Genomic DNA, 27494 nt, shown 5'->3' with positions numbered 1-27494 from the left:
GTCCTGCACTTTGAAGTAATTTGATATATGCACTGCCATGATGAATTCCTGGAGAGAATACTACAGATTCAGTTCAATTCACTATTTTTGCAGTACTTCTTTCTCTGGGTACAAGCCACATGAACTCAAACTGAAAATATTACCCCCCTCCTCCCCCTCTTTAAATTGGGGTTTGTACTTTTGCTTTTGTTAAAAATCAAACAAGATTAAAATATTCTAATTCCTCATCATTGCCTTATAGTAATGATTAGAAAGATAAGCTGCTAATGCTATCCATTACTTCACACAAGATTTTTGGAATATGTATTACATAAACTAATTCTAACAGAACCAATGAACAAAACAAATGAGTGCACCTGAATATAAACTACTTATCTCAGAACAAATCTAGAAGGTCACTTAATAGGCTTAATCTAGATATCTAATGGAAATACTCTGCTTATCTCTAGACATCTAAAGTGGCTGTATTCATCACAGATGACCACCATATGAAAGGCAACATAAAAAAGATACGGGACTATTTTCAAGTTGTTCCACCTATCAGCAGCCCTGATGGAAAAACCTATTCAGGTGAATGAGTTACTATGGGTTGAATTAACAAGAAACTTGCAAGTGTTGAGGAGCTGTAGTTGACCTTGTACTTGCTTTCTGTTAAAAAATGTTAAACAATATGTTAGCTGAAATCACTGGCATGATTTTCATGATTTACTTAATGGTTATGATGTTATTACAGCATAAATTAGATGATGCTTATCAGGTAAACCACAGTATCTGTGCAAGTGTTCCTTGCCTATTACACGTGTTTTTTTTATCTATTCTCAGCATTAAAGGATCAAATCCCCCATCAAGCTCAACACAAGGAAAACCAACTCCTAACTTGACTCTGGATACACAGTGCTGTTCTACCACTAATTGTTCAAAATGCTGCTCCTGAGGCATTAAGAAGTTTCTAAAAGAGATACAACTGAGTGAAACTCTTGCAGAAAAGATACTAAGTGCAATTACATTTAAAGGATTTATTTTGTCCATTAGAATTGCACTAAAACATAAAACATCAAAGAACCCATAGGCACTTGGTAAGTCAAAATAAGCAAATTCCAAACGTCTACAGAAGAAACATTTCATACAGCCACACACCAGAAAGTGAGATTTCTTTTAAAGCTGCAGTAAACAAGAGGAATAATCACATTGCTTCGTATTTTGAGGTCAGAGGTTTTAAAAATCATCATTATCTGTAAAGACTGCTGTAAAACTGCATTAAATGCATTTTCAAGTCAGATGATAACTGAAGAATGAAAGGGATATCATAATGCTGTTTGTCCTCCTTAAAAATAAACTTAAGTGAAATTGTAGATGACAATCATTGGAGGGGTTGGGTTGAGGTGAATTACAAGAAATACTGCTTAGCCTTACAGTTCATAGCACTTGTCACCACGAATAAACCACAGAACGCATCCGAAAAACTAAGCAACACATCTGGCATTTCTGAGACTAATGCTGGAGGGCAACTATTTTGCTGAAGTGGCATGCTGGTTTTGACACTACACTTGAGAGTCCAAGAAGAGACTAAGTCACCACGTTCACTTCAGTGAGACAGAAGTTAATCTTTGATAGTTTAAGGGTATGCTTTGATTGTCACTGCAGGTCAACTATACCAAGAAAAAATCATTGTGAGTTTTGTGACACAGAATATCTCTTTTAGTGATTACACCTAAAAGATACTTACATTTTGTTGATAAAGTACAACTCTTATCTCCACAAGCTATTAATTGGCTGATGCATCTAAACTATTTCTTTTCTTGATAGTCATATATTTTGTAAGAGTCAACACAGGACACAATTCAAGACTCTATACTAATTTACAAGGCAGGTAGTTCAGAAGAACAAATTAAAAACACATGTGGCTCACCTTCACCAGTAACTCTTTTCTCTGGCTAATGAACTGCAGCTTCAAGTGAGACACATGCTGTGGTATTATTTGTGCCTCTTTACTGATCTGATGACATCATGACAATTGAAGATTTTCATTAGACAATTTCAGGTGACACAAAAATCACTGTCACTTGAAGCAAACAGTTTTTGAGGCAGACTTCATTTAACCATAAATCTTGTGATAGGTAGAAATCACAACCCTACACAACAATGACATCAACACTGACAAACCTGACCTATTAATTGCAGTGCTCTGCCTCGAACAATCAAAATACAAACTGTGCCTTATGTATGGATACCACTGCTGGAGCTATTAGCGATGAGAACCACTTTGAGAACTGACCTACCATGAAAAATGATACAGGAGTAATTAGGATCCTTTCAATGAGGAAGTATGCTAAGCTATTATGAAAGTCACTAAGCAGCTTTAGTTCTCCATCAGGTGCTTCCCATGGCAGATGGAAGTTACATTAGGCTTGCATCGGTGTAAGTGAAAGCTTTAGCAAAAATGCACTGGAAAATTAATTTGTGGGAAAAAAAAAAGCCCTTGCTATGGGGAATACATAGTGAGGATTAAAAGGTGTAAGAACAGTGAGTAGTTCCTACAATAATGTATATATACATGAAGTTAAACATCACAGATACCTCACCATCATCCACAAGATTTATATTTCATTTTGAAACCTATGTTGTTTATAATGAGGTTCTGAGATCTGACTGAAGCTTTTTTTCCCCCATGGTTCATGGGTTTGGGTTAAAAGGGACCTTAAAGACCATCTAGTACAACCCCCCTTCCATGGGAAGGCACATCTTCTGCCAGATGTGAAGTTGATGTGACTAAATTTTGAAGTCTTGAAGTGTGCCACTTGACTCATTCCTCAGGAAAACTGCAGCATTTTTGCCAATAGTTACTGAACACTGGAAGAATCAAAGGTGGAGCTTACACTGAGATCACAGCAACATCTCTCCTAACAGCTGAATTTTTCTGCCTGAGAAAAACTTCTACAGGAAGCACACAGGTGCAGGAAACCACCCACTCCTTAAGGAAGTTTTATCCCTCTATGTTGTAACACTAAGCTATTGAGGTAAAGAAATGATTAAAAGAGCATGACATTCACTACATCTGGCATAAGTACATATCCATTTAAGGTAATTACGAAGAAAAAAAAAAGGAAAAGCATACTGAGAAATGTTTTCAGTAGCTGAGTATTTTTGATGACAGGAAATCTAAATAAAACCATCACAAAACCAAAAAAAGCCTACCCTCCTACTTCTTTAAAGGCAAATTCATTTGCAGTTTTAGCAGCATAAGGTTTCAAAATGTTACCCTCAGACAGGGTAATATTCCACACCATGAATGAATCAAAGTGTGATATCCAACAAGAGTTTAGTTTTGTTATAACCTAATACCATAGCACTTCCACACAATTTGATATACAGACTATCACTCCAAATAACAGAAAATCATTAACTGAAGAAAATAATTAATACACCACAGATAAATTCTTTCATGCACCTCACTGATACTGCATTGTTTTATCTGACTGTATACCACTCATCCAATGCAAACAAGTTCTCCACACCACCAAATACAATTGAGAAGCAGTGTTCTTCCAAAAGTTGCAGAGCATCCACAAAGAGGCTTCTGACCAACATTGTAAAAATAGTGCCCAAAGTATTCTTTAAGGAAATATTCCTCGAATCTATAGCAAGGTTTCTTACCCTGTAACATTTCACTTTATCTCCAAAATATTTTGACAGGAAAAAAGCTCCTGAAAACACCTGGCTGTTTCTTCAGTTAGAAAGAACTTAGAAGCAGAAATGTTTGAATTGATTTTACATTTTAGAAAGCTGTTTAAAAGAGCACGAGTGCTCAATGCATCTTCTCTCCTGATGGCAACAGATTGTAATCTGCCAACAATTTTTTTGAGAAAATCTTTTTGGAACATTTCAAAAAAAGTCACAGGACTTGACAGAAATACCCAGTCACTTTCAGATAACAGGTCCTGGAAAAGTAGCTTTCATCCTTTAAGCACATTTTGAATAATTACAACTGTGTATAGTCAAGCTCAGTAGTACAGCTGTGCAAAAAAAATAAATCAATCTAAGAGTGCAAGACTTTATACAAGCTGTCTTTAATATAATTAAGCCAAACCCCATGACACAAAGGTGACGGATGGAAAAACTGGCAGAGTCAAAAGAAAGTATCTTTATTATTGGCCATGTTTTTTGCACTTTAACTCAGTGAAATCACCAGCTTCCAGCCCAGACAGGGAATACCAGCAGGAAGAGACGACAGAGAAGAGTTCTCAAACAAAACCCTGCAATGTTTCTCTCTGTCCCAGAGAAGAAACAGGGCCCAGAACCACACAAGGAATAGCTAAAACAGCAGCACTAATTTTTAAAACTTATTAAAAATATTTTCACTTATTTGTAGGGAGAAGTTGTGAATGAAAGTCAAAATTTTCCGCCGGTTACTGTGTTGGGCAAAACATTTTGAAGAAAATGAGAAAATAGTCATGTTATGTTTTCACCAGCTATATTTAACTCTTATTTTCTTTAATAAGGGTTTTATGCTTTCCCCAGGAATTCATCTGAGAAAAAAATTACAACCTTAATCATTTTAGTTAAAGAGGTAATTTAGTATTCTACATCAAAGAAATAAATCTTTACAGTTCCAACACATCTTAACTGTCAGACAGATTTCAGATTTTATTCTATGAAATACCAAAGCTTTGCCTGCAATTTCCTAGAAAGAACACAGATCCAGTACTAGAAAAGTGACATGTATATAAACTATATGTCACTAGATAAGTGCCAAGTATATAAACACACATAAAGACCAGAAGAAAAAAAGCATTCCTTCTAAGAAATCAGTGTTTCGTGCATGGAACACTACCTCTAAATTGTAGGACTTTTGCCCTTGCCCAACATAAAGCAATGTGAGGCTTGGGACTACTTGATCAGGTCATACATAACTTCAGAATTCAACCAACACAACTCAATCACAGAAAGATTTCATAAAGTACACACCTTATTAAAAAAGTATGTTAAATATGAAAGCAAACATGATTTTCCTTATTTTAACTACAAAGCTACTACTATCAACTTGGCATGGTATTGGAGAAACCACATGCTTTTCTTTTCCAAATACAGTTACAGTTGATTCTGTAACAAAACAGAGCAATGAAGACATGAAAAGCCACCATTATAGTAACAGCCCAAAATACATGTGTGACAAACTACTTAATTACACATTCCATTAAAAACATGCCTATCTTAAATGAATTGGACAATTGAAAGGCTATAAGCCAGTTGTATTGAATATTTTATTTTTTTTTTTTTTCATTTTCTTTCTCAGCCTTTTCAGTTGTCATCTGCTGTATGATAACTCATTCAACCTGCACATTGGATTAGGTAAGGATTTTCAAAATATGTTCACACTAGGTTTTTACTTCGCTCTTTCTTGTCCAGTGTTGTGTGATTATTAAGAGAGTGTTCTGACTCAAAGGCAGTACACCTGATAAAAAAAAGACACATGAGTTTGCTCAAATTAAGCAACTCATCCATGAAACACAGCAAGAGCTTCTGCAGAGAATCTAAGTGCCAGCTGTGGCTACCTCAAATTCATTACGTGGTCCATAAAGAGCAGAACTCATCCCCTGATCTCCAGCTCCCACGGTGCTGTGAACATGACATGAGCAGGCAGTTTCCTTGGTCCGCAGCAAGCGACAGTCACACTCTTAGCCTGTTATTTCTCTTACAAGAAAAACACCCAAACAGTGGGGCATTAAACGCTTTCTGAGAAAGGAGGAGGGTGTATCATAGTTCTTCATTCTGCCTTCCCCAAACCTGTGATCTCACCCAGGCTTTGCTGGCTGCTATAATTGTGAACTTTCAACCAAGCTTTTCAAAAAAGCTTAAGCCTTGACTGTATCCAAAAGGCCAACTAACTGTATGCTCACATTCCCTAGATACAAATGACACATCCTTACACTGAACACAAGATACAATGTGTGGCTTTTAGGTAGTGTATCTTTTTTTTTTAAGGCTGTCTTCCTTTCCGGTCTATGTAAAAGCAGTGATACAGACATCTGACTCCTTGCTGTTAGAAAACAATTCATTGACACCACGATTCTGTTCAATAACTTGAGTCTGCAGTGTTCTTTTCTCAGGATATTAATCTTTCTAAAAGCATTCTTGCTCTTCTTCACTGTTATCCTCTAATAATAGCAGTAATTACTTCTTGTTCTGTGTTATCAGATGTCACAGGTATTAAATGACTTTTTTTTGTCATTGGATTGAAGTATCTAAAGAAGATTTTCTTTAAGAAGCAATCACTGACAAAAGGAAGCACATGAGCTCTGGTTTATACAGCCATGTTTTGCAAAGACAGATGCAGCAGATGTGCCCACAAACATAAACAGTCATTAAGGAGGTCAGAAAACTGCATCTGCAGTGCTACCAGCACATCCCTTCTATTTCTGACTCCTGCCTTAACACAGTGACTCCAAAGTTACATTTACATGCCAACCTTCTTCCACATCATCATGCAAAATGATGTATTTAATAACTGGAGGTAACTGTATTATCAGTCTTTAGTAGATTGGCCTGGAGTTTTGTTATAAAGGGAACTACACTACCATCATTATGTATGGGATACCATGACTGTAAGACGAAATGGGCTCCTAAGGACAATCCAGAAAGCATAGCAGAAAATAAACATTAGGATTTTTTATTATATATATACATTCACAGTATATCTTCATCAATTGAAATTTAATCACCTTTTTACAATTTAGAGAAAAAGGCAGGTTTTAGGGTAGTTAAGCCATGTATCATCAGTAGCATGAAGCTAATCTATCAGTTATAATAGCTCCTATAAAATACCAGAGTGAAATTGCAATAAGCCTAGAAAATGGGCTACAAATCCCAGATATGCTCAAGCAAGCACTGAACCAAAAATAAAAATAGGTAGATAGGAAACCAAGAACTAGACAGCATTCATCTAATTCATGACCACAAAAGCAGAGAGCACAGACCAAGGTTTTAAAGCATCTTATTCAGCTCCAAATGGCAATTATTGGACAGGAACTTCAATTACAAAAACCTTGCCTCTTCAAAACCAGTTAAATTTTTAGCAATTCCTTTCTATTCTCTCCACATGTAAGAACTCTTACATTTCTCAGAAGAAACTGATGTTTTTTAGGCAACTTAAATTTGAAAACATTTAATGTATTCAAATAATAAAGAATATCCATGCTGTAGTATTTATTGCTCTGGTCTATGTTTGTAACACCTGATAAAGCATCTCCCACAATCTCTTCCTCTTCCTAACACTTTTCTTATAAGAAAGGAATAGACTGGGCTATAATTAATACATTTTAGCATTTGAATTTAAAAAGTCAAATTTCTCTTCTCATCATGCCCTTGTCCAAAGCAAAATTCCCCCCAAAATTATTAGAAACTTACTTTAAACAAAAACTGTGGGAAAATCCAAGTATTAGATTGCACAGAAATGCAAAGACGGGTGAATTTTTCCCTCCAGTTATAAACATTTGGCTGTAGGTACCAAAAAACCCCAAGCATCCCATTTGTAGTTCCAGCCTTAGAATAGGCTCAGTCCAAAGAAATGCATGATGTCTATGGCAGGTGCATGGATAACCTGCTTATTGTTTTTTTTTTTTTTGTATATACCCTTTTACACACAGGTGTAAACCAAGCAAAACAGAACAAGGACGTATTTTTCAAAGCAGATTTTTGGGATAAAAAATGACTCGAATTGTACCACAATGCATCCTGGAATTCTTTTATTATCAGAAAATAAATCGGTTTGATTTTCATCCTACAGGTGAAACATGTTTTCATATAGACATAAAATACATACTGAAAATGGTAACTTATACACACACACCTGCACTGAAAAACTTTTCCTTCCATCACTTCAAAACAGGTACTGAGAAACAGTATCAGGCTCTTTCTTTTGTAGATGGATGAGTCAAACTATTTAAAAAAGCAAACACACAGGCAGTGCCGCACTCAGTGGCACTGGGTCTTATAGTTCCCTTACCCATCTACAATATCAGGGAACAAGCATGAGAGGAGTATACTTTTTTAAAAACCTCTCAGAACAGCGCACATGAGCTTACAAAAATGAAAACACCTACCAGTGCATTCTGGTTTCCTGAAGCCTTTTTTATGTTTCTTGCTGGCATTCCATGAAGATGACTACATCTACTCTGGAAACCTAAAAAAAGTACGAATTGATTTAAGAATATTTTCCCTACCACAGAACCAATAAAATTCACCATTACATACCAATCTATCAATATAAACTTTGTTTAACGAAACCATCTTATTAGCAAACATGGTACTGGTGGACACACAGAGCACGGAATGGGAAAAGTAGGAGAAAGAACCACTTGTCATGAAAATTAACATTTCAGCAGCTATTCTTACGGCCATCCAGGATCTAAGCACACTTGGCAGCACAAGCAGAACATACTTTCATACAGTATGAAAGTGATTTTTGCATCACCTACAACTTCCTTATCACTAGGAAATGTTGAATCTGGCTAATCTGCAGAGACCAAGCCCTTCACAGCAATTCCAGGCCTCATGAAAGGATTCAATACATTCAGCATGCAGAGTAGTTTAAAAGAGATTTCACCACCGCTCACATAGAAGATTTGTACTTGAATAGGAAAGGAGATCCTTGTGGCAGAGGAAGGTACAACAAAATTCTTTGGCAGCAAGTGGAGATCTGACAACTTCAATCTTTGGACAAGAGTGGGCTCCTAGCTGTAAATGCAATCCAACACTGGTAGAGCTTACCACTGGTTACACTGGATCCACAGTAGTTGAAAGTATTTTAGAAATAAAAAGAGTACTTTCTAAGTTACAATCTCAATCCATGCTCTAAAGGAATCTTTTCCTCTTACATACAACCAACCTGGCCTGATCATAAAGCAAAGCAGATAGTCACATTAGTCTTTCCAGCCTTTAAATTAATGAACTTATATAGAATTCTATACATTACAGCAGAAGCCAGGAACAAAATGGAACTTCAAGGGTCATTTTTAATAATGTTGAAAAATTCTCAATGCAAACATTGAGACAAATAAAAGAGAAGGCCATCAAAAAGAGCTGTTTTCCGCTTTCTGATTTTTCTAATAATTGACTTTGAGTTATTTCTCTCTAATGATACCTTAAAAATTAAACAGTTCAAGGAAACAAATAGGTAAGTTCAAGGTCTTGTCCACATCTTACAGACTTCATGTAATCCACAGATTTCTTTCTACAGTATCCAAGCAATTCTACAGCTTGCATTTGCTTGATTGCTACTTACCTCTCCTCCCTGAGCGGGACATAAGAGGGAAAGTCCCAGTTAAGATATTTTCAAAGACTGGGTCAGGCAATTCTCTCTCCAGTTCCGTGGAGTCTTCTTGTTCCCACCATGGAATGACCCCCGTAATTCCACATGCTCCACCTGATTCGTTTTCATGAAACCAATCGCTCTGCTCATCATCACCTGTGTGAGGGCAGGGTGCCCAATTCCCCCCCAAAGAAGGGAGGAGCAGAGAAGATAAAAATCAGATGTTACCATCAACAAATACTCTGACAGAATTATTTCTTTTGCTTTATAGCTGTATAACAATTACTCCTATATAGCAGTTTTATTTGGAAAATGTTTCTCGATAGCATGACAAGCATTGCCATCAATGAAACATCATAAAATGTAATGTTTTAAAACCAATTTACAATAGTGAAAACAATAATAAACTAGTTAATCCTTTTGGCAATAACCGTGGGGAAATCCATTTAAGTTACTGCACTTTACATATTAACAAAAAAACAAGCCTTAATCTCCTGCAGGGAATTAAAAGGTATAAAACTGAAACTGGTTCTTTGCAGCTGATAATGGTATATAATTAGCTTAATTTCATGATTTGTATGGCTAGTAAAAGGGGAAAACAATCATGAACAGATGTGAGTAAATGAAGTTAATCTGATTAAGTTCATTTAGAAATAAGTTTTGAAAAAGTTGATTTTAAATGAAAACTGACAGTATCACATGATTGAGGATTATACTGCATTATAACACAAGGTTGGTCATTTTTACTGACAATATTCATGCATGTAGAATTTAAATACTTGGATTTAAATGAAGAAATAAGACAAGACTGAAAATACAAGACAGAAAATCTGATCTTAAAATTATGTCATAAACACACTGGCAACTAAAAATAAATTTTTATGTTTGTTTTAAAACATGTTTTTTCATACACACCATCTAGTTTCAGAAGAACAGAAAATATCATTAAAAGATGTGGGAAATTTCATTTTCTCCACCCAAAACTGAGATTAAATATGTGCTGTACATTTTATTCTATTACAATCTATCCAAACCATGTTTCATTATTTCTGCACATAAATTATTTGACATTTCCATTTTTTATTTGGAAATAAATTAAGCAAGATACAAATGTAAGATTCATGAGAGACAGATTTCAAGAATAAAAAAGCATTTGTGCAAAATTTCATTGTCACTCAATGCCATAGTGGGGAAACACAAATTATAAAAAAACAAAGCCAAAATTCCATGAAAAATAAAATCCAACGCAATTTCTTCACATAAACTGTTGCAATGTAACGAATATTTGAAATCAAGCACAAGTGAAAATGTCTGTAAACTTTCAATCACAACAAGCATTTTTGGAAAATATAGAATAATTAAAGCCCTTCACTGGTCACTTGCAGGTGAAATGGGATCCTTACACTTTCAATGATGACTACTAAAAGCAAAATTAGCAGAGGCTACAGAACAGGAACATTTAGATGGAGGAAGGGGAAAACAAAGGTGAAAAGAGATACATAGGTCAAAATAAGATTTAAATTTCTTTGCATTCCTGAAGCATTTCAGCCTGTTCTCCCTATTCACTGTAATCCTCATTTATAGCTATGACATTTCACAAAGGCATTCACCATTAATTCTATCCTCCCTTTGTTACAGCCAGGCATGGGCTTTCTGGAGGAACTCTAAGAATACTTAATAGGGACTCTGGTGGTGGTGGAAGGAGAATCACACCTTTTAATTCGATTGGTCTGTGGTTCCGTTAAGCTTGAAATCCTTTGTTTCGATTTTCCAAACTTTTAGGTTTGGAAACACTTTCCAAAATTTTATGTTTGTTACTTTATATTTTGTCATGAGAGCTCCAGACACCTTCACTAACAAGAAATACTACCAGGAGCTCCAAAGTAGCCTTCTTACACATAATTCATCCATGGAGGTAAGCACAGAATTCTGAAATGGGGTTCCATGGTGAGTTCAGGGACAGAAGCTGTAAGAGGCAGGCAGTGCAGACTTGGAAGAGGGCTACAGTTTAAGACTGGGTTGGTGGAATGTGCAATAAGGCAAAGAAAAAAGCTATGGAAGGAAACTGTTATCTTTGCTATATACCCAATAGCAGCTCTTCAGGGAAAAAAAAAAAAAAGAAAAAAAAAAAGATTACTTTTCCTTTTTGTGGAACAGGAATATTAGCATGTTAAGCAATTATCTGTTAAGATACCTTAATTTTTATGCTATTATACACTTCTCTAAGCACTTATGTTGCCTATAGCCAAAGGCAGATTTCAGATCTGAACCTCTTAGTCTTTTTCCACATGACAGCAGGATCCAGATATGCTTGGTTTTTAGCTTCCTTGTCTGTGAAATTAAACAACTCTGAATCCTCTGAATATATTAAATCATATTATCTCCTTGAGGCAAGCCTAAGCCTATTACTAATATTCTGATCCAGGTGAGAGCACTTACAGGCATTTTGCTTACCAGATGCTCCACCCTGAAGGGATGCCACTTTCAGAGTGGGAAGACCACTGCATTTAATTCATGCCCTACCTCACACATATAGGCAAATAAAACACAGAGGCCTCCCCACTCAAGAGTTTGGTAACCAAGCACTTGGATTTTATCCTACTTAATTTGCAGCTCTCAAAAGGCAGCACAGTGTGCACAGCAAAAGTGATCTTAGGAATACTAAAAGCTCAAAGCAACATTTTTGACTTCCAAAGATTCACTACACTGTCCTTTCCTCCTAGGATGCTGATTCAGCACAGGACTACAGCAAATTACGATATATTTTCCAAGGTACAGGAGAGGTAGAAAAACCTCCAGATCTCCAAAAATAGAGCCCATGCATCCTCCTAAATACATGTTTATGTGTAAGGTTAATGCTTCAAGGAATTACTTCAAAGTAATTTACATAGAATTATAACTGCACTGATCAGTACAATAGAGTCAATTTACAGCTCAGGAATGTCATCTTCAATCCTAAAATTTACAGGCCAGTTTCTGGCTTTTTTTTTTTTTTTTTCAGTTATTTTTAGGCCAACCCCTCCCTCCAATTACTGTTTTCCTAGATTTCACTCTATATTATTTTGTCTACATATTTATCTAACTACTGCTCTATGTTAAATTCCTTGCCTTTTATAAGAAGTTCAGAAAATGATTTATGTGAGCTTCTGGTGGTTTCTCTATGGACACAGACACGTTCTGCATCACCATCAGTTTCATGTTCAGAAAAACTTCACCTGAATCTTACTTTAGCTAAAGCAGTGCAGTTTTACAACAAACTTTCCATTGCACTAAGAGAGAGTTTTGCCCCTCTTCCTGTTCTATAACAAAATGGCCAGATCAGGCCCAAAAGCAGCCAGTAGGTGTGCTTTGCCTATAACAACCACAATATACTTGGAGAGGTTACTGTGAAAATTTGGCAGCAGTGTCCTACAAACACCACATGATACTGTGCTGCTCTGGTATCCACCAACTCACACAGGGAGAGCAAGAGCACAGGGTCTGTGAATACCCCAGGATTTAGTCTCATTTCTAGGACCAGTCTACTTCTTTCTATTAAAAGCAAACAGCTGTAATGATTATTTAGAGATATCAGGATATTCTCTGTAACACATCCCAGGAGTTTCAGGAAAGCAGAAGCTGAAGTTACCCATTCATAGAAGAACACTGCATCTTGCTCTTTGTGCTTTACAGCTAACTTGACAAAAGATATACATATAAAAGATATACTATATAAATATTTGGGATTTCAACAATTTAGGTCATATGCAACAACTTGATAATATTTCTTTTTCATTTGCAAAGACTATAAACTTATTTGCCACAACAGTTCAAACCTGGTGTGATTTCACTTTGCATTGCACACTCCATTTCTTTTCTTTATGGAGAAACACACCCTGTCACCCGCAGCTACTGACATGCTGTGCAAGGTCCAAATTAGTTGCTCACTAGAATTCTTCTACTGAATCAGTACTGGGTCATCTTCATAAAGGACACAGTAATGAATATATGTTTAATCGTAAAATAATGAACAGCTATCTTTAAACGCTCAGCCACATCCATAGTGGGACTGACATTCCCTGACCTTCTCCAATTTTAACTGTTTAACGCTTTATTAACATAATATTCCTTCCTACTTGCTTGGATCTTAAAGGACATTTCAAGTGCTGCATGCCATGATTTAAGAAGTCTTAAGTCAACTTTGAATTTCCCCAAGTGTACAAGTATAGATGAACCAGGAACACACAGTACATTTTATTTGCTATACCCAAGCCATAAAGCTCATTAAAGAACATCCTTGCAATTTAACTATTTCTTCCCCCAAAACAGGGTATCATCCACTAGTGTCTGAGTAAAATAGTTTTGCTAACATTGTGTTGAAAGCTTAACTTGTACAGTGCCTTTGACCTGTGAAGTGCCTTGAAACTGCAAGAAATCCTACTAGTCAGGTCTATCACAGAGTTGTTATTTTATGCTGCAATGCAAAACTAGACATTTTGGTTCAAAATTCTTGTAAAATTTCCTTACACCAAGCATAACACTGCTTAACATTAAAGTTTTTAATAACTGCAAAACAGCCAAGAAAATACGGCTTAGAACAAAAGGAAAAAAGTGAAAGAAAAAGGGAAGTCATGAGGATTTCTCATACATAAGCTTCAGCTGCCATTCAGGTCTTTCAATTACTTTGTTGGCCATCTCTCCTACTTCCATACATAAGAGCTTGATAGAATCACAGCATTTTGGGGGTTTTTTCCTAACTATTAAATCTTACGCCTAAACTGCCCAATTTAAAAACCTCTGAAGAAAACACAATCCACAAGAAGTCACTTGAGGTTTGTTAATAGTTCAGCAATATCTTCTTCCCTGACTGTACTGTCACTAAACATTTTCCATGATCTTTAAGCTTTTGCTGATTAACTCTTCAGGGTTTGCAATGTTTCCTGGAAAAAAGAGATGTGCCACATTGGGCCTGCCAAATCAAGCATCATTTACTTCTGCCAGAAGGAATTACCATAGTGGAACAGAGGACAGCAAGAGAGCTGTTTGTGTCCTCTCACATGACCTAATGTAAGCACTTGGATAACCTGGAAAAGAAGGGCAAACAAGGCTGGACTCAGATGAGGACTTCATGGGAACCAAACAAATCAAAGCTGCAACACTGGAACAGAGAAAGGGGAACAGCACAGAAGCTTTAAAAAATGTTACATGACAACACATATTAGAAGTTGAACAGAGAATTTTCAAGTCTCAGTAATTTTCTCTTATCATAGCAATTGATGAGAATTAAAATGTATCTAGAACTATCCCAATTAAAGCTACACCTGGTTTTCTTTAATCAAATTATAAAAATTGAAACTCCTCCGAGATTCTGTCCACAGAAGAGTAGGTACTGTAACAGAATTTATTTCCATATCCTTTCTGAAAAAATTTGGAAAATATTAAAGGTCACAAGACCAGACACTTGAAAGTTCGCAACTAAATAATAAACTATTTAATTAACAGGCCAAATGCTCCAAGAAATTGCTGCTTTACTAATTTTCCTGTCTAGAATGTGTGTCTCAAAGGATGACTATGCTTTGGGAATTAAATAAAGTTTTATAAATACTATTTGTCTGCAATAAATGAGATGTGGTTCTTGATCTCAGAAACACAAAATGAACAAATGTTGCCTAGAACGAGAACCTCCCATCCTCTGCTACCCAAACTTCTAAGTGATGGCAGGCACATCATTTAAACCAGGTAATTCACCAGACAACATTAATCAATCTCTGGTTCTCCACTTGACTTAGCAGAAATCTGAAGTCAGAAGTGCAGAAAATTTGAACTACAAATGAGATCAAGACGCTGATGCTCTGAACATAGATACAGATATATACAGATGATAAAGACATAGATATTGATAAGATATCCTGGAGGAGGGACACTGGTAAGACCGGAATTAGAGTCTAGCTTTAAAACTACTAAACAAAACCAGCCATTTCCTTCCTTTAATATATTTTCATCCTGTCCTCTTCCAGCTTTGATTTACCACATCTACGCTTTTGCTTTCCTTCTATCAGACTGACTTTCTCCTTCCGTCATTCTAACCAATTTTGTATGTGTCTCAGTTCATCTACAAATTAATTCACAGAGATAAAATAACCTCACCTTACTTAAGGAGAGCACAAATTACTAGTATTTACTAGCAGTGGCAAATAAGCATTATTAGAAAATCAACAATTTTGGTTTTGAAGTAGGATCTCTGATAGTACTTTCATGGAAAAGTCTCACAAAATCAAAGCTATATTGCAGATTTATAAGCATCTTATTTCCAGTGTGAAGCTAACAGTCTTCTGATCATACCCACAAAATTATTAGTTCAATGGAGAGATTGAAAAAATAATGTTTTGTCATGACAATATCCTTTTCAGGTTAAATTTTTTTTTTTTTTTAATTTGTGTTTCAGAATACTATTTCAGGTCTAATGCCTTCTGCTTGAAAATTAAAAACTGAAACAAGATTCAAATATCAGACAAAACTAAGAATTACAACTTTATTGTAAAGAACCAACACTAAAAAGGTAACACCACACCGCTGAACAAACACAATCAGTCACTGATCCTCTCCTGTCTTCTCTTCCCACAAAATCTATAAGACAACCAGAAAGCAACTCAGATGCTTCCAGTCATATTATTCAAAGATTTAAATAATACAGTTCAGGATTTAAGGATAGAAATATTGATAGAAATATATCAGAAGGGTACTGGAAAAATATATGCAGTTAGGAGGTCTGAAAGGTCATCTTATATATATATGTAGAGAACAAATGCTTTACAAATTCCAAGTCAGAAGAGAAATTCAAATAGAGAAGTAAAAGCTAATCTTTCTGACTCACCTTATACTTAAAGGCTTAATGCATTGTAGCACTGAACTTAAATCAATCTAAATCAATCTAAATTTTCAAAGATAAGCTAAACTCTTTTGAAACAAGAGTTAGCACAACTGAAAACAGATACTCAGGCTGGGAGGCACAGTTTGTGTAGCACAAGTTACCTTGGAACAAGGAAAGTAACACTACTTTTACAAGTAGGAAAAATCCTCTCCCTACTGAAGATAACCCCAAGCGCCACAAAACCAGATGGAACTAGAAACTAAAAAAAAAAAGAAAAAAACCCCCAAACATTCCTTTAACTTCATTTTGTGGCATGGGTCAGGATTTGTTTTCTTGCACACACTCAAGTAATCTTTGGAAAACTATGTAAGAAAATACCCTCCGTTATCATTAACTCAAAATTTCCAACAGAAGAGCAAGTCTTAAATACTTGAGAGACTATTTTTGTCTCATTTTTATATCCTGTCAAAGAGAGCGAGTTCCCACTCTATCATAGCATAATATAGGTAAATGTGTTGCAATAAAGACCAAAGCAGATAAAAACACCAACCTCTGACTTCCATCCCCAATAGTTTTATCACAGAAAAACACGTCAAAACATTATGCATACTGAAGAAAAGTTTCAATCTTTAATGCATTTCAAATATTTTTTTTTTCAGAAGGGAGATGTTAAACAGCTCTAATCTCAAATTTAGACTGCAGAAAAAGTAGTTTGTTTGAAATTACTTTTCAAACAAACTAGTGAATGAAAAAGAACTATAAAAGCCTGCCCTACCAGCTTGGAGGAAGAAGGAAAAAACCCACTACAAGAATAGCATGAGAAGCAGTACTACAGTCAGAGTCCTGTCAGAAAATTGGAAGAACTGAGCAATTAATATAGATGATTTTAGGAGGTGCTCACATTTTAAGTAACTTTATGATATTACAGAGACTGTTTCTCAATATAGCTTTCGACTAAGTCATGTACTCAAGACACCCTCTGATAACATTAAAAAAAACCAACCAAACAACAGAAAGCAAGCTATACTTCCACTCAGGGAAACTGTAATAGCAACTGAAACACAATAATTAACCTATGAAATAACTTGTAACGCTTACAGAATTTCAACTGATGTGGTTTGAGGGGTGGAGAAGGGAAAGATTGTTTCAATACCTTGTCTTCCCTCATCATTGGTAAACAAACCAGCATCACTGCTGCTCAGACTGCTGGATTCACTGTAATAAGAGAAAGAAAGAAACAGATCAAAAGAACAATTGATCTTTCAGTCGTAAAATTTTAAGGAGACAAGGCTGTGCTCAGATTGATCTTAAGCCCAACGGAGATCGGAGAGAAAATAGGATGATTTTTTTTAATCAAACTGCAAATATCCCAGTTCCATTAACTACAAAGCGTATTATTTTTGGCACCATAAAACCATAGGAATCTAATGGTACCCTGACAGTAAGCCAGATGTGACTGCAACGAGGTGCTGACACAATTGATGCATTTTATTATCTGCTTCCATCAAATGCTCACTGCTCCCTTCTTATGCTGTGCAATTCAGCTTGATCCTGGAACACAACTGCTCAATAAAATAGGAAAAGTCTCAATCAAAAGCAGCCTAAGCCTTCCTTCAGCACATGAAATATAAGAGTCTGAAAATCGAATTACCTTTCTGAACATCATTTGCAAATATTCTGGAAAAGATACTGCTTCAGGTTTCATGATGTAATACTCGGAGAGAACAAAAAATGTTTATAACAAAGGTGGCCAATTAAATCAAAATAAAGGTCACCCTGAAGAAAATAAGTATGATTCATGATCATAACATCAACAACAACAAAAAAACAAGGTACAGTTTACTTTTCTATGACTTCCAGCATGGCCTTGAAATTATAATGTGTGTATACAACATGCACTCACATCTCTAAATTCAAAGGCATGAGTAGGTATTTAGTTCTTTACTGTATGTACATTGTTACATACATGTATGTATGTAACATTTACAAACTGATTTACTGTTTAGAGACACATTAATCCATGTGTCTCTAAATAGTAAATCAGACTGGTCTTTTGATAACACAGATTGCACTTTGTTGAGTTTCACATGGAAGGACTTTTCTCTAAATCCTTTATTTCACTTTTGATCAAGAGAGTAGCTGTGTCAAGGAAGTAATATTCTCACCGAAATTTTATCACATTTTACTTACTTTGAGATGTAGAACAATTTGAAAAAACCCCCAAACACCTCATTTCAGCAGACAAATTCAAGTGCATTTTATAAATACTACGGCTATTCTGGATGTGCCCATACAAGCAACCCACAAGAACTTTATGTCTGTTTACCTTTGTACACTTATTCATATTACAATTTTCATGCTGTACTATACCTGAAATCAACTGTTTTCAATTATTTCTGGTTTTAAATAATAAATTATTAAATTAAATTATTTTTATTTTTCTATCAAATAACTAGCACACTTGAGAAAAATATTTCCTTTCATATTCTAATTTCGCACAAAAGCAAGTCTTGGGGTTTTTAATATATAAATATATAAATTATTCATATGAATATATTAATTATATAAAATTAATCTACTTTTTATTTAATTACAAGCATATATATGTTTTTAGCATCTTCCTTTGGGAGGCATCCCATCAGGATTTGAAACACAATATTGTAGTGGGTGACACAAAGCAGTGATTGAGGTTTTTAAAACATATCTATATATCTATATACATAGCTCTGTGTCTGAAGATTAAGTTGTCTTAATCTTTGCTGCATCTTAGGCTTATCCAGATTCTTGATGCACAAGCAACACTTACACTATATCTTATACATAATATAATATACATAATATAATCAGAACAGACTTAAACACTTGCACCAAGCGGAAGAAAGGTGATGTGCATGCAATGAGAATGGAAATATCTTTCGTGAGGGGGACCAAGAACTTTCTAATATTGCGGTCCTAGTAATTCCCTTTTAGCAAGCATCCCATCCTCACTTTAATTAAAACACAGATGGCTTTACTGTCCACAGATTTCATTGTGCACAATTTTACATCATCCATTTCAAAGGAAAAAACATCCCTTCTTCATAGATTCTTCTTGTCAATTTATTGTTTAATTGCATGTTTTAAAATAAAGTCAGGAAATCCTTTCAACCCTGATATTTCAGCTACTTTCCCTACCAAAATTTCCAACTTTGAGAACAGTCTCCTTCTGTTTCTTAAATAAGATATTTCAATTGTGAAATAATTCTCACCAAAGGACTAGTCAGCACTTAAAAACATAATTACTTGAAATTCTGGAAAAAAAATTTTAAAAATTTAAAAATTCAAACTAATACTGGCATGCCACATGGCATGGCACTTCCATGCCACATCCATGGCAGCCACAGCATACACTGCCCTCAGGCCACAGCCACATTGGGCAGGGATTAGTTGAGATAATTGCTACATGGAAGTTCACAAAATAAATTCAAAACCTCTGGAATTAATACATTAATATCTAAGTACATGAAACCTGCTACGATGGAATATATTTGCAGTTTTAATATAATTTTGCAGTGTATACTGCTAATTCCTTTGCTTTGTAATGAGAATTCCACTCCCACCAAGACTTCCACGAAAAAGGAAAAACACACGGACTCCTTTTAGTCCTATAAAACAGTGTGGGAAAGCAAAAATTTGGAAGGAAGAGCTAAGCTATCCAAAAACCTTTCACATCCTTATTTCTACGCTTATGGAAACAAAGAAGAAATACTTGTCATTTGCAGTTCCCATGCCTAACAAGCTGTCTGGTGCCTTGGTTTCATACAAGACATGGGAGCTTTGTGCTGTCCCCACAACCTGACCAGCTCCTGTTCTCCCCGCTGGCCTCAGCGGGTGGTGCCTCCAAGCTTCACTGCTGCTTCTCTTCCAAAACAGGGAGTGGAGATTTCACCTCCCTTTAGTCACTTCAAACACAAACAAGTGCCAAAGCTTTTGGGAATTACATAGCACCCAGAACTTCATACACTGCTGAATTTGACTGAAACTGACAAAAAACTGTCCATTGAGGATAAGGATGGATAAGCTCTGATCACTAAAATCATATTAAGCATTTCCAGTGCTTAAAACAATCCTCCCAGGAAGTCATCTTTGGGATCATTTAGATGCTGACATTTCAAGAGTTTGAAGACTCCTTGTCCAACTTCTGAATCATGCACTTAAAACCTGGTTATTGCTGTCTGGTGTTTGAACACTCCCATACAGAGATAAAAGACTGCAAAAGAAGTGTCACTTTACATTTTTAATGTGCACTTCAAAAACACATTATTTTCAAATAATGACATGTATACACTGCAAAGTTCTGACTGGTTTTAGAGCCAAGCAATTTAACTCCCATTAAAAATTATCAGCTTTGTTTTTTTTTAGAAAACAAACTTCTAAAAAACTTAGTCTTTCTTTTAAGAATTACTGAACTATTGCACTGAATACTACTGCACACATTGCATACAAAACAAAAGTAACTTTGTATACTTTTTATTCTTCCTCTTCCAGCAAGTGTTGCTGAAGTGCAAGTGTTATCCAAGATGCTTTGTTAGCTCTTTGTGTCTTGTACAATCCCATCTTCCCTTTTAAAATCTCAGCTTTCACTTTCAGAACGTGCTCTTTCTTAGGAGTTTGCTGGTTCTTTCAAATTCTTCTAGCTAAACGATCTCTAATAAATGTGCTATTGCACCTAAGTAAAGTTAGACTAAAACAAGTTAAAATGATGCACATACAAAATATTCTGATCAACTGAGTGTCACCTGAGAGGCCTAGATATGGCAGATTTCTAACCACGCTATGAAATGCAAGTTTTCTAATTCAGTGATTTCAAAGCTTTCTGGTACAGCTGACCACTGAAAGCAATTCAGTAGAATGACAGACCATCACTCTACCATGTGCATGAGCAGAAAACCCTATGAAAATGAGAATGGTTTTAAAGACTATTTACTGGGGCCACAGACAAGTATTTGGAGTATGACTTGAGCAAAAGCAAGATTTGGGGTAACAAAACATCAAGCATTTTGAAGAGGAAGATCAACTTTTAAAACTATAACATTTCTTTTGAGAAAGAAGATTCAGACTGACCTGATTAGCTCAGCTATGGGAGTCTACAAGAGAATATTCATATTGATCACTCTTCTCTCCACCCAAAAATTAGCTACAGAACTTTTGAGCTGAAAAAGTTACCCTTGTAGCATAACAGAAAGTCTCTTATAAATAAAAAATACAGCGAGACTATGGAGATATGAAAAACTATGCAACGGTTCCTAGTTTGAAGGAAATTTTTAAACATCTTTCTTTAGATCCCAGATTTGGAGGAACAGACTCCAAGTACTTCCAAAGAAAAGAGTAGTTTTCTAAAGGTTTCCTGACTGCACAGACTCCTCCCTAACTTGCATGTCAAAGGGTAATGTCTGAAGTTACACTGGCTGCCCTGAAGGATGAGTTCTGCTCTAGTAATTAACATGTAAGGAAAAATGTTTAAGGTTTGGGCTTCATTCAGCTCTTTCAGCTGCTTCTTGTTCACAGGTGAAGGACAGAGCCAGTACGTAACAAAAAGACTTAGGACTTTTCTGACTATCACTGGAGTGATAGTGGAGCCCCTTACCAACGCTGCTGTTATTACAGTAACTCATCTGATCGCTCTGGTCAAAACCACTCTCTGCATCTCAATTCAGTAAGGAAAAGGCTTAACAGTTTATAGATAAAATGCCTACAAAAAAAACCAGGGAAGCAAGTGCTGTCAAGGAACTGCTCAAAATTATATCTTTCAAGATGTGTCTGTCTTCCTGACACTTCTGCATTCAGAACCTGGCATGTGGAATAAAAAAACCAGGCTTACCAGGCCCTGCAGTTAACATCCCCTGTGTATGGTGGAAAAATGACTTACACCTTACAGTGTTGTCGAAACAGTACTTTGGAAATAATTACCACTGTAGTATGACTGCTGTCTGGAATGGATGGATGAGGTGTACTGCCAAAGGGTCATCATTCCTCCATTTTTCCAATGGTAAGCTCAGGTGTTTCTGAACTGTAAATTGGTTTTTGCATTTCGTAAATGATGTATATCCTTGGCAACCTGCAGACTTTTTATGCCCATGACACACCAGAACATACTGTCTAAATGGTGACTCTAAACACTGACAACCTTTCTGACAAATGGAGATAACAATCAAAGCACCAATGTCTAGAAATTGGAAAAACACTAAATTCTTATCTGACAACTGTTACTGCTTGAAATATCCAGAAAAACACATGTTATTCGTATGTGTATTTTATCATTCTTTATCTTGAAACAATTAGAACGTATTATTCCACAAAACTGTTTTCTTGGCTATTCCTCTGCTACATCACTCTATTTTATGCTGAATTCCTTAACCTGAGCGACTAACACACAAAAAAATAGTAGATGTAAAAAAATTAAGAGTAATTTGTTAAAACAAATACTATTGATGCTAGAATTTTAACTCTGGAATCAACAAAAAAACTGAAGATTCCCAATACAAGCAACAGTAATAAAAGCAAACAAATAATATCAAAAGTTTCCATAAAAAGAAAAAGAAAGAATAACCTGTCACTCATGTTCTCATCTGAGCCTTTTTGCTCCTCATATTCCATTTTGTCCTTATTTGCTTGATTCACTTCTTCATTTTCTATAACTACTCCTTCATCCAAGATTTCTGGACCTTGTCGAGCTGCAGATACTTTTCTTTTTTTGACTTTGCTCTTGGAAAACTCTTGGTGCTGGTATGACTTATTGTTATTGTCCATTTCTTGATCTCTGCTGTTATCCTGCTGCTGAGTTATTGCCAGTGCATTAGAGACTTCTGACGGCAGATCTATTGCCATGCGTTTTACCTTTCTCCTCCTGCGCAAAGTTCTGTTTCCCAAACTGTCCACAGCCAAATCCGGTTCATGCCACAGAGGTCTTTTGCCTCTAATGTTATTTAAGTTTGAGGAAGGCCTACGTTTAGCAACCAACAGCTGGTCATCAGAATCACTGTGGTCTTTCTTGGTAGCATGATTCTCCCTGTAGTCTTTGTTTGATTCCTCTAAACTGGAATCGGAGCCTTCACTTAGGCAGTGGCCAGTCTCCCAGGGATGATGGGTGGTGAACGAACGTCTTTTCCGTCCCCTCCTTTTCCTTGCCTGTCTCTTTAGAAGACAAGACACGCTTCGAGAGTGATCTCCGGTGTCAGCAAAACCTCCTCTGGCTTGCTCTGAACTTTCTTCCAGTGCTGAGACCAGATCATGAACCAGCTCCTCCATAGTCCTACTGAAATGCCTAGAGATTTCAAAGGGGAAAAAAAAAAAACAAACCACAAACAAGAAAACAAAAAATGAATTAAAAGTGCTAAGCATAGAATACAACAACTTCATTTGGCAAAATCATTTTAGTCACCTTAGGCAAGGTAGAATAATCTTCATAGGATGGCCACTGACTCTTTGTGCCAAGAGATAGAACCTTGCCATCCAGTCCTACAATATTTGCAGCACACCAGAATAAGTTCCCTTTAAAAGGTATGTTCCCAAACCTCTGCCTTGGAAAGAAGAGGCAGCCAGTGGGTTCCCTCATTTATTTCTGGCCTCACTGTTATTGTTTGGTTTTAATTAATCTCATCACACTTATACGACTGTCAGGGATTCCATATGGTAAGAACATCAACAAAGAGCATTAATTCTAATTGCAGGTAAGGAGCACATTTTAAATTTAGGAATGGGAAATGGAATACATAATATTCTCCTTGATGTACATTAACGTGTTCTGCTTAAAACTTTCATTATGATAAAATATTTTTAAGGACGATTCTCTCTTAATGCTGCCTAAATGCCAAAATGAAGTTGAGACAGCAACTCTTGGATAATGACTTTTTTCCTAAAGGCAACTAACTCTGTCTTTCCAAATGGTTGATATCTGCTTGATTTTTAGAAAGTATGGATTCAGTGAAGTTATATTAGGTTGAGAGAATACTCAACTACAGATAATTCTAGAGAATGAAATGCAAAGTTTTCTACCACATGTAGATGCATACATAGAATCCCATGCTTGCATAAGGAAAAAATCCCTAAACACATAGTGTCAAATTAAGGCCCTACCCTTTTAAATGTTTTGCTTCTCTCTGTTCAGATTTCACTAGCATTTAGCACATCTGTAACTCAGTATGCTTCAGTAAGTTCACCCATGCATTACATGAATGTAATTACAAAAACATTAAATGATTGCTGCTGAACTCTAATCCTTCTCTGAAGGCTGTGAACCTTCTCCATAAACACAGCAATCAGACCTTAATATCAAAACATCAGAAGACCCCTTTCCTTGAGGTAAAGCAAAGAATAATTTTCATGCTTGCTACTACATTGCACAAACTGATACATATGGAAGACCTACTTTCAGGAAATTATGTAGAGGACATTTAAAAGCAAGACTCTTTACTTTGTTTCACAGTATAAATGGCTGGTGGAACCTATAATAACAAGTTTTCTACACATACTCGGTGCTGTAGACGTGGAGAAAACCTAGACAGATCAGAGATAGCTTCCCTCTGCCACTTAGCACAAATTCCAACATCAAAGGTAGCTAAGAGTGATGGCTGAATGGGAAGTCTTAAATATTAACAGAGGAAGTGAAGAACATGTTTAAGAAATCCAAAAGCTCATGGAATAACTTACCTAAACAAGTTATATATCCTCCTTTTAAACCATTTTCAGAAATACTTACTTTAAACATTTCAATTGCAAGAACAATAAAAGCACAGAAAGTGGTAGAAATATAAGCTTATTTTGAATTCTTGAAACTGCTGTGTCACTTGCATTTATTTTCCATACCTCTTTTTCTGTCCTGATGTAACCTCTAGTCATATTACTCCCTCTTAATGTTTTCTTTGGCTCTTAGCACAGCAGAATTATATTGGCTTAATATAATGTAAATTATTAAGTAAATAGTGAGACAGCTCTGGAAAAGTGCTACACTTTCTCCTTAATCCATTTGGCTCACAAGATGCTTAAAGAGAAGCATTAGCCCATGTTTCTCCATGCTTACAGCTGCAGTGGGAGGGCCCTCATCCCTTCAGCCTTCCTGTTAAAGTCCCATGAGGACAGGCAAACCCCAGAGGTGCACCTATCAGAAATGAGATGCCCCTGAGGTGTAAGGGGCTTTTCTGCACTTATTTAACAGAAGCGGTAACACTTGAACAGAGAAACGGCAGCACATTTGGGTTAATTTGAGACACCAATTCCCTCAAACACCTGCCCAGCCCTTCCTGCCACACACTTTGGCATCTTTAGCAAAGGGATAGAAGTAAAGGTGCACCAAGAAGTGAACTTGTAGGCTTAATCCCAGATTTACTTCTCCAAATGAACAGATTTCTACAAACCTGCCAGAATATGAACTACCTTATATAAATCTCTTGCAGCCCATTCTCTTAGTGATCCTGCAGCACAAAGCAAAAGAGAAAGAGAAGACAGGGACACTAATGGCTTGCACCATAGTCTATGATTAATTCCTTCAATTCAGCATCCCTAATCTGTCTGGGTAACTATATCACTAAAATTAATGTAGCTCCTAGAGTGGTCATACCAATTTACTCCAGATAATGGCATGAGTACGGTTCTAAAATTGCCCTAGTTCCAAAATGCTTCAAGATCAAACACAATATATTCAGCTCAGATTTTTATACCTGAATGAAACTTGCCCTGAATTCCTCCCAAAATACTGCAATAAAGATGGTGCCAGATCAAAAGACGTTAACTCAAGAAAAGTGAACATCCTCAGATTTTTTTGAAGTAAATGAATAGCAAGACTCTTAAATGACTCTGAGCAGCAAAGGGACTTTATTTACAGCAGACTATGACTTTGAATATTATGTACTCCTGCAATTAATCTTTTCTACTGAATATCAAGTCTCTTAATTGCAACTCCTGAATTAAGATTTGTACAGGGCAGTGACCTTATTTGCCCTAAAAATTGCAGCCATGGTCCAATGTATAATACAACTGTAATCATAACTGCATCACCTCCTATGTAGATCAGACAAATTAATATTTTAATTATTTCAGCATGCTTCCTTAGTATGATTACCAGAATTACTTTATCAACTTGGGACAATGCAGGCTCCTTTCCAATAGAATGAGAATGCAAACACAAAACACTTCAACTTTCTATTCACTTTTTACTTTCAACATGCCAGTGGTCCACATTAAAACTCCTCCTGAAAACCCCAAAAATCTCTTTCGCTTAATTTTTTCGGCACTCTCATTTCTCCTGCTATAATTGAAGGAAAAAACCCTCAAAGGTAGCAGCAGCCAGCCAGATTTCATATGAACGGTTCTATCCTCAAAATTGAGGAGCATATTTCTATTATCGCATTATTTATCAGACAAACTCAGTTTTGAAACTTTCTCTATTGTTTGCAACCAGCTGTCAAGCTTGTATTCGAAACCTATGAAACAATTTTAATCATTGCTGCAGATGGAACTGTAACGAAAATATTTGCATTTGAAACAAGCTGAAAAATAACTACAAGAAGTATTAAGGACATTACCAGTGAGAATCAGCAGTGTTCAGTAAGACAAGAAATTTCAAAGGTTGTTACAATGAATGTAGAACAACATATTGAGGTACATAAAATATTAAGATGAGCCACAGTTTAGCACGACTCACATAAGGCTATAAAAATGCTGTTACAGCAACAGCCCACAGCTAGCAATAAACTGTAATGTCCTCACTAGGAGAGGATCTTACTTTACTACAAGAGAAATCTAGTTTGCCTACACTGACCTTTACATTTATCTGAAGCAATTCTAATGTAGTTCACCAAAGGCTGACCCATTTCCTCTCTAACCCTTACCAGAACAAAGCATGTAAGTCCTGCTTGCAGGAGACACCACAACCGCTTTCATCTACTCCAAAACAGATCACACAGTTTCTGCTCAGTATTAATATTCAAGCTGAAAATCGTAATAGAAATAATGGGCACTCACTTCTACAGTGAAAATAAAGTATCATTTGTGTTCACTTCTCACCTAAAGCACATAACAATGCAGAGCTGACTGCTCACAAAATATTTAACACACAGCGATGGAAAAGCTAATTTAGTTGAACAACTCTTAAGGAGAGGCATTATCTCTTGCCAAACCAACAGCTGGTTTACATTTACTTTCTCGTTCTGTACCCTTTTCCTGTTAAACAGGACTGGGGCTTCTTGCAGCTAAATTTATTCTGCATCTGTGCTTCATCAATCCCAAAAAGAACCATGAGTTTTGCTTCCTTCACAAACCACCTTGATCACAAGCTAAAAGCACAAGAAAAATCAAATAGTT

At 36.1% G+C, this 27494-nt stretch overlaps 1 protein-coding gene across 2 annotated transcripts in view; it reads right to left on the bottom strand.

Annotated features, from left to right (window-relative positions):
• The window catches only part of GPATCH2 (G-patch domain containing 2), a 118433-nt gene that overhangs the window by 85488 nt on the left and 5451 nt on the right, over nucleotides 1-27494 (bottom strand). The window contains exons 2-6 of one of the 2 annotated variants that reach the window (XM_066178247.1): nucleotides 22747-23460; nucleotides 17311-17372; nucleotides 9281-9463; nucleotides 8100-8179; nucleotides 4156-7935 (exon numbers count right to left, since the gene is read on the bottom strand). In XM_066178247.1, the coding sequence (XP_066034344.1) occupies nucleotides 7576-7935; nucleotides 8100-8179; nucleotides 9281-9463; nucleotides 17311-17372; nucleotides 22747-23460 (1399 nt within the window). In that variant the 3' untranslated portion in view covers nucleotides 4156-7575. Of the gene's footprint in view, nucleotides 1-4155; nucleotides 7936-8099; nucleotides 8180-9280; nucleotides 9464-17310; nucleotides 17373-22746; nucleotides 23461-27494 lie in introns of those variants that run through there. The other variant, XM_066178246.1, reaches the window with a different exon arrangement.

The sequence above is a fragment of the Chamaea fasciata genome, unplaced genomic scaffold (assembly GCF_029207755.1).
Source record: "Chamaea fasciata isolate MVZ Bird 193981 ecotype frontalis unplaced genomic scaffold, bChaFas1.0.hap1 SCAF_3, whole genome shotgun sequence".
Taxonomy (NCBI): Eukaryota; Metazoa; Chordata; class Aves; order Passeriformes; family Sylviidae; genus Chamaea; species Chamaea fasciata.
This window is presented reverse-complemented; position numbering and strand designations above follow the sequence as displayed.